Raw genomic sequence first — 11,114 nt, 5'->3', positions numbered from 1 at the left:
AGTGAGCTGTCTTGTTGGAGAAGTGAAAACTGCTGACTTGTTAAACGATATTGTGAGATTCTGTGGATGTCATTATAACTGTACATTTTACCGCCTTACACCAGGGTAAAAGCAATTATCTGACTGGTTGTGATTTGCATATGGAAATCCAGATTGGGGGGGTCACAAGCTTTGAATCTAAAAAGCTCAGTTTCTTTCAATAAAGTGCAAGAGAAAGAAAAGTTTCTCCTTCCAAAATGGCAGATTTCAGTGATTTATTCAACATTTTTCAGAGAGCATGAAACCATCATGGCACCAACAAGGTAACATCTTGAAAAACAAAAGAGATAAAACACATGGGCGCACCTTAAATAAACCAGGGTCACAACAAAAATGCTAATTAAATATAATAACACTGATGCATTCACACAGAAATACAGTAGAAGCACTACATATGCTGAACACATTAAACGGCAGACATTAAATACTATCAGGGTTGTAACTACTCACATCCAGACACACACCAGTCTCTGAGGGGACTGGGGAGTGTCATCTATAATCTAGAAATATGGTCCTGAGGGACACAAAGGAAATGAGTGTGTGTAATTGAAGACATGAAAAGAGCTCGTCTCATTAGCGTGAGCGGAGGAAGTGTCATGGCCGACATGGCTGGGAGCAGGTCAGAGAGGTAATGACATTATATCTGGAACAAAGACTTTTAAGCACACCAGCTATTAACAATTAGCTAATAACACGACTTGCTAATTTTGCAAGTACACACATCTGTACAACTTTGAGCTACGTTTGAATCTAAGACACACTTCCATTTAAAACATGATTTAAAAAAAAAAACATGCTAATGGGTGGTATAGAAACAGGTGCAAAGGTGAGCGTTCATTCAGAGGAGTTCCCTGCTAAAACACAGTTAAGGAAATATCTGCTCATTTAGACAAAGTGATGTAAACAGACAAGTTAAAAAAAAATAACTGTTCAGTGAGGTCTCTTAATACTAAGCTTACACATAAACTTCAGTGGTATTCATTCTGCTCCTGTGGTATATTAAAATAGAATATGAAGACATGCCCACATCAAAAGTTCAAGTACAACACGTTAGGCTGCGTTAAGACTGCAAAAAAAAACATGGACGACATGACAGCGCCTCAAAAGTGAAGCCAAAACATTTGGAGCTCCGCCTATTGACTGGCTGCAGTATAGGTTATAATGCCGGCTCCGGAGTGTTAAAAGATGAGACATGAGCCAAACTATAAAAATCAAAATACACATCAAAGGTAGTTTTTCCTCAAATATAGTTTCTATCATTGTTTGTATAGCGCCAATTCATAACAAGTGTTAACTCGAGGTGCTTTACAAAAGAGCAGGTTAAAGACCGTACTCATCGTTAAGAAAAATGGGATAGGGGGAGAGATGGGATAAGATGCAGGAAGGATTTCTCTTTTGCATTCCTCATGTCCTGTTGTCCACACTTCCTTGCTGCTGAGTTGGATTTTGGAGCATTTACTGTATGTGCATGCGTTAAAAATTAATTATTTTTTTGAGGCTATAAAAAGTCATATAACGCCATCATTGAGAGCTCTGTTGACAAATGCCAGATTAGAGGAGGAGCAGCGAGAAGAGTAACACAGCAAACACTCGCATAACGTCATTCAAATTCCATAATTGTGATTATATGCTAAATAAATTGTTCTACCCTAGACTGTACCAACCTGGAAAATCTTTCCAGTTTTTTTTATGGTAAGTTAAATTTAAATGTGTGTTTAGATTATTCAAAAGGGGCGGGATGTCAATATCATGGCAGAGTCTACTGCGCAACTTTGTCTCCAAATGACCTCACTAGTGCAATATGTCAGCGCCCATATGGGGTATGTGGGGATATTTTTGGCTGAACTTTTTTTTTTTCTGGAAGAGGTGGAGATGATCGTCCATCTTTATGTACAGTCAACGGTTTCCACCAAATTACCCGGGACTGTTTGTTCCAGGGGCTACTTCACAACGAATTACTAAATTCCTACAGCCCATTTTTTGCTAAGATCAAAGAATCTGATCCCATAAGTTATTATTATTATTTTTTTTTTTTTTTAAAAGATTTATTTTTGGTCTTTTTGTGCCTTTAATGTAGAGATAGGACAGTGGACAGAGTTGGGAATCAGGGAGTGAGAGAGTGGGGAATGACATGCGGTAAAGGAGCCACAGATGGGATTTGAACCCGGGCCGTCCCCCTGGAGGACTGCAGCCTCCGTACATGGGGTGCGCGCACTAACCACTGCGCCACCACCGCCCCCCCATAACTTATTTTAACCCTAGTCCCTTTGGTAAAGTCCCTAGTTCCTGTCTGAAACGTCCTTTGGTGGAAACAAAGCTTTTTATGGCATTAGAGAGTAATCTAAATCTAAAGAGGATATTATCACAATGTGCACACCACAGACGCTGCAGACGTAGAATGCACGGTATATCTTTGTATATCGATGATAGAATGAATTCTGTTCCCTCGGACAGAAAACAAACCGACTGTTTTAAATGTCTATGGCAGTTTTATCATCTCTCGCGTTTCCGCTGCCCACCCGTCGTCGCCCCTCCAGCAGAAACGACATCACTATGACCCAGCGCTGCGCCATCGACCTCTGCCTCGCTGAGCTTTCACACTGTCTGAAGTAAGTTGTCGTTCCCGTGGCAACCGCATCGAACTGTTCGGTCAGTAGCCACGCCTCCCAAAAGATTGTCACAGCGTTCAAAACGATCATGACCACAACCCAGAACTCCTCCCCGATCAGACTGAGCCACATGGACAGGCTGTGGTTGCTTCTGGGAAGCCTGTCGTACAGGTAACTGGTTGCCGTGGCGGCGAAAAGAAGGTGAGCGATCACCATGGAGAGGATGAAGAAGAGGAAGAGGCGGTGGTTCCCCCGTCCTATGCAGCGGTTGAGGAAAAGGCAGTGGTGGTCGTAGTCTCTAATGCACATGTCGCACAGCTTACAGTGTTTGGTGTAGTCAGGAGGAAACAACTAAACAGGACACAAAGAGAGGAGAGCCACACATAAGAACGTACACAACGTCTTTTTAAATAGATTCTGTAAAGATAAACAGAATCTGCAGATCATGATAATTTTGGTGTTGAGTGTGTTCTGTCTTTCATTCACTAGTGTTTGAGCAGGCATTGGTTATATCAGGAAAACTGTTATCACGTGGAGCGAGGTATATATTTAATTGTTTTTGAATTAAGTGTTTTGTTTTAATTAATGCTTTGTGAAAGAGGGTCAGATATTCTAAGATTAGTCTTCTTTCTGCTCCTTTTCATTCAAAATTTGAGATTGCATGTTTGTCTTTCTTAACTTTATTGTTTGTTTGAATGAAATAAAAATGTACAAATTAAAAAAAAAGGGAAGAGAACATCAAAACCTAAAATGTAAAATGCCATAATACAATACAGGAACATATCAGAGGACTCTTATCGACGATTAAACTTTAAATGATCGCTATAATGAGATATCTCCAAGTTCAGCTAACAATGCACTCTTCGGCGTCGTCTTTTCAACACAAACTCCATCGTCGCTTCCCCAGTGTCTAGTAAGACTGTAAACCATTGTCAGTTAGTGTCTTATCAGACTGCTACACTGGAAGAACAAACAACTTGTCCCTTCCTCCCTGAGGCTTAATACTTGAAAAACAACACCATCAAAAGCAATCGAGGTTTCCAAGATTTCTTGTTCTTAAATTCATGTAGAATATATTAATCGATTGTGGTACTAATTTCTATTGATGTGATGCTCTGAAGGAGAATACAGCCTGGCTGATTGCAGTTTTTTTCTTAGTGGATTGTGCAGTCTCCCGTGCCTGCATTGCAGTGGATTTCAGGTCAATTTACTTCCAACATTTCTTCATAGATCTACTGCTTTTGAGTTCATCTTTTTAATTTCAGCGTGCGAGAAAAGTCTTAGCCATCATAATATGAAATGTCACATCATTATTCAAATCAGGAGGAGAAGGATTATGTTTATATTCGGCTAGAGAACGAATAACTAGACACAAACGGGGTCTATCTGAACCACTGCGTCTCTCTGATTCACAGCTCATTTCAGTGTCTTACCTCACAGTACGGACAGAACCGGTGATGGCTCTGGTTGTTCTCCACCAGGTCAGCGATGCAGGAGAACCGAGGATCTGCGTCCGCTCTGTCCAGAGCCCCCGGGTCCTGAGTCAGAACCTTACAGAGCAAACCAAGGACTAGAGAGAAGTGGACCATTGACACCTGGACCAGAGCGCTGGTCGGCCACACACGTTTCAGAAGGTTAAGGACGAACACAGGATATTTTAAGTATACAGAATCCTTCTTTAGGTTTGACTTATTGCTTATATTTAGAGGAGAAAGGTAACTAGGGGAGCACTGGGAAGTTGAAAACATCCAGATGAAAACATGAAATCAACATTAAAGAATTAGTCAAATATGACCAGGCTTCATCTGATTGGCACACGTAAGTCCCCTTATTCACTTTTTCCTGGTTTGAATTTATTTATCGGACATTTCTGTACGTTTTCTTCCAATAATTTAACAGAACTATTGTGTATTTACAGATTTCAAGGGCGTCCTGCGTGAGATCTTCTACACATTTTCAGGAGTGCATGATGTGAAAACGGCTTTAGTCAGGGCAATAGAAAGAGTTATCTTTATGTCAAAGCACTTAGCAAGCCAAAAAAATAGAACATATATATATTTAAGAAAAAAAAGAGTACACTTGTGTAACATTGAAGGATATTCGGCATTATTTTCCCATAGAAGCAGAGCAGGGAATGGAACAAGCCAGCTATGAGGGTCCCCAAGTAGATCGGGTTGGGTAACCTGGAAGAATGAGCAACGATAACTCAGAGCAGAGCTGAATATTTTTGACTAATAACGCATCACGTGTAAGAAAAAAAACGTGTGTGTCAAACCTTTGGTACGTGGTCATACGGTGGTACTGTGTGAAAATGCTCCGGGCTAACCAGGGGAAGAGCAACCCACAGATTAACCCCCCATAACCTCCCAACATGGCCGCTATCAGCAGGATGGAAGCTCCACCCAGGGATGGAAAGAACAGTGTCCAATAATACAAAACTGGTGAGAAAACATACACAGACGGGGTGAAAAACTCCACGAATACACGAACAAACAACGCTGCATGGATGATGGAAGAATCACAAATAAATATTTACCATGGGACTCGGTGGGCCTGTGGTGTATTGGCTCATTAATGTACCGACTCAGTAGCTTGGTGAGTTGCTGATGTCTGGAGAAAAATACACAGTAAAGCAATGTAATAATGAGCATTAGAATCCCAGGAGAAGGAAATGATCTTGAAATGCAAACATACTGGATATCTAAAAAGGTACTCGGGGGGTGTTTCTATCCCCATGCAGCGGCCTGCTAGTCAGTGTTTTTTTTTTGCACAGATTTCTGGACGCAGCACATTCACCTGAATGTTTTCCCCTGTTTGCTGAGCTCCAGTGGTGTGAGGCCGCTGTGGTTCTTCTCGTAGAGCATCCTGCAGCCCGTCCTCTGCAGCAGCGTCCAGCACACCTCCACTCCTCCCCGCTCTGCAGCTACATGAAGCGCTGTCCCCCCCTGCTGGTCAACTGCATCCACAGAACACCTCTGAAACACAAAGGGAGGGTTGACATGCTTAGCGATACCTAACCTAGTATCATATATTTATCCTGTTTCACAAAGGTATCTACAGATTTTATCATGTGTGTCTTATCATACACACATGATAAGAATATATTTTTGATATATTGAGTTTAAGGAACTCCTGCTGACATTGATGTTTGTGGATTCATTCTTTTTTTCTAGTTATATCTTAGATAATATCTGATTGGGGTTGAACTTTGTTATGTTAACCACCCTAATTATGGTACATTTACTAGTTAAATTCAGAGTACAAATTAAAAGCACCAAAAACTACAGCGACAAAAATGACGATAGAGTTGAATCAACACTGAGAAGGCTTTAACTATCTTTTTTCTCTTTGTACCTTTTCTTTGGATTTTTATTTATTTTTATTTCATTTCATGTTGTATGTATTCTTGTATGTTTAAAAAATTATATATAAAAATGATGATGATGAACAAAATTTGTGATGAAATATGACAACTTGTAATGTAGTAAAACAGCCTGCAATAAAGTAATAAAAAAAAAAAACCTGAGAAGGCTGGCAGTGCAGCTTGAAGGATTGCACTTCAGCCGCGTGCGTAAAATGCCATTTGGCACACTTCAAAACCTAGTTTCAGTGTCTTTCATGACACACTGAGCACTTAACCACCATGAGGATAGAGGACGACAAAATGTACGATAGAAGAGGCACATAAAGGTTGAGTTTATAAAGTTCTGACGGAGCGGCTCCTTTCATTTTTTCTCGATTTTGGCAGGCAGAGCGGATAAAGCAGCTGGTACTGTTCTGTACATGTGTTAGTAGTGTTGTCCAACAAAAATATCTCTCTGCTAACTATTAATTGTGGGGCGGCAGTAGCTCAATCTGTAGGCACTTGTGTAAGGAACAGGAGGGTCGCTGGCTCAAGTCCCGGAGCGGACCAAGTCGGGAAATTGGTCTGGTAGCTGGAGAGGTGCCAGTTCACTTCCTGAGCACTGCTGAAGTACCCCTGAGCAAGGCTCGCTGTGTGCAGCCCCCTCACTCTGACATCTCTCCATTAGTGCATGTCAATAGGATCATGTTTGTGCATGTGTGTGTAATACAGCCTAATGTGTGTGTAGCATGTTCAACAACACAGTGTAAAATTGAATTTCCCCTCGCCGCATTAATAAAGTAAATCTTCTTCATAACTGGTTAACATACATCTTTGAAGCATTACAGGTGAAAACGTAAAGAAAGACTCTTTTGGTTTGCTAAATTTAAATGTTGCTTGATTGTTAGAATCTGAAACGTTGGCAGCCGTGATAATAACTATTTATCATTAGTTTATCTTCTCTTTTGCTTTTGTGGGTCAAACAGAGACATCTGTATTAAATAGGATTGTTTCATAACAAGCTAAAAAAAAACTCCTCACAGTATATTTAAGGTGCCAGGAATAACTTTCCCCTTTAAACCTCAAGTAACAATTGTATCTTACACACTTGTGTTTTAAAACACAAAGTAACTTTAGTTCCTTTAGACATTGTTTCCCTTTTTTCTAGATCCCTGCTTGTGTTGTACTTACTCTCTGATAATAATAATAATAATAATAATAATGCATTTTATTTATAAGCGCTTTTTTTAAAAACTCAAAGACACTTTACAATGGTTAAAACATAAAGAATAGCTTTGGGGGTTGATGATTGAGGTTATGAGTGGCGCGATGGCTGGGAGACAGTTTTTGACGAGACTGGATGGGATGGGGTCGAGAATACTGGTGGAGGACTTCATGCTAGAGGTGATGATGGATAGTTCATTTGGGAAAACAGGGGAGAACTGAGACAGAGGTTGGGTGATGAGGCGAGGGGATGCGGGTAGGGATGAAGAGGGGACAGTGAGAGTGTTGAAGCTGCTGTAAATGGTGTCAATTTTTGATTGAAAGAATGAAAGAAAAGCATTGCATTTATCAGCTGTGAAGGAGGGATAGGTGTTGTCACTGGGTTTGAGGAGTTTGTTTATTGTAGAGAAGAGAGCCTTGGGGTTGGATGAGCCTGAGTGGATGAGGTGTGAGTATGTACCTGATGTACGTCGCTTTGGATAAAAGTGTCTGCTAAGTGAATTGTAGAATTGTAGTTCCAATACTGAACTAACTTACTTTTAACTCCGGTTTTGGCCACCGACGCCCTGAGATGATCTGGGTATTTAGATTTCTAATACTTTAAGAGAGTTGATATTATGCACACAAGATCATTAATAACATAGCTAGAAGCTTATTGTGGATGTGGGTTCCTGAAGGTTTAATACTTTTCACTGGCCAGTTGAATCTTAAGAGATTTGAAGCAGCTTTTTTTACATTTCAAAAGCACTTATATCATCTCTGTTATTCACCCCATATTTTTCCTACAGTGTTAAATCACTGCTTAATGAGAGTGAGACTTGAACGTACCGTACAGTAAATGTGTGGGCTGGTGAACTAAAAAAAGAACAAAAAACAGCAGCAGAAAGTTCCCATGAGACAGAACTTCAAAGTATCTAACCGTCCTGTCGTGATGCCTTTCGTCCTGAAACGGTATAGATCCCATCACAAGACAGAAGGCAGGACATAATCTTGGGATGAAGCTTTGTTTTTTGGTCAAACGTGAGTAATGCCCCTGAGTGCAGGATGAGTCATCAGACATTTGAAACGTTTTAACATGAAGAGAAAATACAGTTATTTTGATGTGAAGATACTCAGATAATACTTTACGGTATTATATTTGGCATGGCGGCTAAATAAACATTTAACACAGGAATGCTGGATTCAAATTGAGGGGCGCCGATGGCCTAGTGGTTATGTCGCGCACCCTGTGTATGGAGTCTAAACTCCGCGTCGCAGCGGCCCTTTACTGCATGTCAACCCCAACTCCCTCCTCCCAACATTTCCTGTCTCTCATCAGCTGTCCTATCAAATAAAGGCAAAAAGGCCCCAAGAATTATGTTTAAAGTCGGGCAAATGTATTTTTTATTTCATGGGGACTTTACCGTTCATTTCATTTTCAGTCAGTTAGAGCATGTGATGTAAGACGACATCGTACCTGGTTTTTGAGCAAATACCGAACCATCTCTGTGTTTCCAGTGGAAGCAGCCAGGTGAAGAGGGGTCACCCGGTACTTGTCTGTGTCTGAGAACCGGAACATTCCTGTCTCCCACAGATAGTGCACCGCAACACTAGGAAACACGACCAACAGTTAGTGCGTTTCAAAAATAATTTAAATACTGTGTAGTGGGAAGAAAAACGAATAGAATTGTTTTTTGAAATCTGTCCTCCGCTCACATGCTTCCCCCGGTCACTGCATGATGCAGTGATGTTTTCCCCTGCAGATCTATGAGGCGCAGATCAGCTCCGTACTGCATCATCTGGTGTATGATGTAGATGTTCCCTTGCCTGTTTGGAGACAAAAGTACAAATGTTGTTACATTTGTTGTTACAAAAGCATAACCCCCTCATCAAGACAAGAATCATGTTGGTTTAACACCAGAGACTCCAATCTGCTACTACTGCTCACCTGCAGGCAAAATGAAAGGCAGTCTGTCCTGCATCGCATCTCAGGTTAGGGTCAGCGCCGAAAGTGAGGAAAAAGTCAACCAGGGCGCGGTTACCATGGAGGGCAGCGTAGTGGAGAGGGCTGAAACCCCCCCAACCTGGAGGAAGACAAACACATCACAGTCAGACGTGTAGATGCAGGCCTTCAAACTGATAAGCAAACCTCAGGTAAATGCACAGTCTTCCAGCCTGGTGAGCTTTAAAAACCCTCTGGACGTAGGTTTTGCGTTCCTTTTGGCCCAATTTCACTTTGTTCTGTGTTGTCACAGGATCCGTCTAGTCAGATCTGTGCCAGGCCATCTCACAGAGGAGCTGCAGGGTTAGGTTTCTCTTTGGCTCAGTGACAAAATCAAATCAGGAGATACTGAAGCATGAACGTATAAAGAAAAGCATAGCCTACTTGTTATTACATCTTCACTTTAAAACTTACCCTGATTGTGTGAATCAGATTACAAAAAGACAAAATGTGCAGGAAATATGACCCAGTTAGACCCATAACAGGCTGCTGCATTAAAAGTCTAAGGTTTGTTAATGTGACAGCAAATCAGGAAATGACACTAACATTGACAGGTCAAACTAGTATGCTGACATCAACACAGCAAGAGGAACAACCCGCATTTAAAAAAAAAAAAGAATAAATTTCAACATGTGATTTATTTTTACTTCATCTTTTTCTACCTTACCTTTTTGTTTGAGGACTGATCTGTCATTTTGCACGAAGTAGATACACTGTTCAATATTTCCCCTCTGTATACAGTCAAATATGTCTCCACAGCTAACGGAGCACACAGGCATCGGGTGCATTGTGACGGGCTGCACAGAGTCGGATCTGCAACCTGCTGTTATTTCCGACGACCAGAAACTGGAAACGGAAACAAAACAATCAGCTCCCCCGGACGAACCGCTACAACGTCATTAATGCAAAGTGAGAACGGGTAGATCATATGTCGCCGAAAAGTAACGGGGGGATCTTACATTGTGCTAAACTGATTGAGGCAGAGCACGCCCTGCTGGACGTCTCATTGGTTCGAGCGGATCATATGAACGGTGACGTCAGCGCGTCAACAAAACGTGCTCCCTGTAAATAAGGTAATACCTCTACACTGAATTAACACTGTGTCATCTTCAGCATGGATGTATTTGAAAATAAGTTAAGAGGCAGTCGTTTTGCAGGGAATATTATTTTATGTATTAGCTTTAAATAATTAGATATATAACCGTAAACCAAGGACAAAAACATTTGGCTATGCAGTTGAATTACTGTATTGAGCAATACTCAAAAATAGAGGCGGTTATACAGTGTGACTAAGCTATAATGTTTGGATATTTAATGTTTGCGACACATGTGTTTCTTAAAAACGTGAAATGATAGGCCTACAACCTGCGTGTTAGCAAACAATGGGTTAAAAGAAACGTGAAGCGCGTGGGTGCCCGGTGTTTCGGTTTTAGGGGCGACCGTGTTATCTGGTGTCTTTCAGCCGAATGCGTCTGTCTGTGGTTGTCGCAGTTACAGCAGCTGTTGGAAACGGAAATAGTATAATTAACTGTTCTCGTCCCTCTTATTTTAGAGTTGTAATGTCAAAATATACTCATCATATAAAAAAAAATAATAATCAAGAAAGCTCAACCTCTTAAGCCGATGTCACTGCGACAACCACACTCTTGCTAAAAGTCTCCAGTTAACAGGGTCACTCGTTAAACCACAACACCGGGAGAGTGGGCTCCGTTTTCACCGACCCCCAGTCGTCCAGGAAACAGAGGGTATGTAGTAAGTAAGTCTAATTTCTCTTTCATATGGAGGATTGGTACCGATGATAAATACCCACAGACTTGTTTTATTTTTTCGTGCTTAATGTTTTATTTAAAGGTCTAATTTAATCACATGTTTTCAATATAAAAATGCAATGCTAAAAAATATCCCAAACCAAGGAAAA

The 11,114-nt window shown here is 41.0% G+C and overlaps 1 protein-coding gene across 1 annotated transcript; it reads right to left on the bottom strand.

Moving 5' to 3' along the window:
• Nucleotides 1–239: 239 nt before the first annotated feature.
• On the bottom strand, nt 240–10,131 carry si:ch211-223a10.1 (putative ZDHHC-type palmitoyltransferase 6). Its single transcript, XM_061039688.1, has 10 exons — nt 9,864–10,131; nt 9,143–9,278; nt 8,911–9,021; nt 8,672–8,804; nt 5,445–5,623; nt 5,185–5,258; nt 4,924–5,086; nt 4,746–4,831; nt 4,082–4,272; nt 240–2,999 (listed from the first exon to the last, which is right to left on the bottom strand). Exons 1-10 carry the CDS (start codon nt 9,982–9,984, stop codon nt 2,511–2,513), a joined length of 1,683 nt encoding a protein of 560 aa, XP_060895671.1. The 5' UTR covers nt 9,985–10,131; the 3' UTR covers nt 240–2,510.
• Nucleotides 10,132–11,114: the final 983 nt, after the last annotated feature.

The sequence above is a fragment of the Labrus mixtus genome, chromosome 6 (genome assembly GCF_963584025.1).
Source record: "Labrus mixtus chromosome 6, fLabMix1.1, whole genome shotgun sequence".
Classification (NCBI taxonomy): domain Eukaryota; kingdom Metazoa; phylum Chordata; class Actinopteri; order Labriformes; family Labridae; genus Labrus; species Labrus mixtus.
This window is presented reverse-complemented; position numbering and strand designations above follow the sequence as displayed.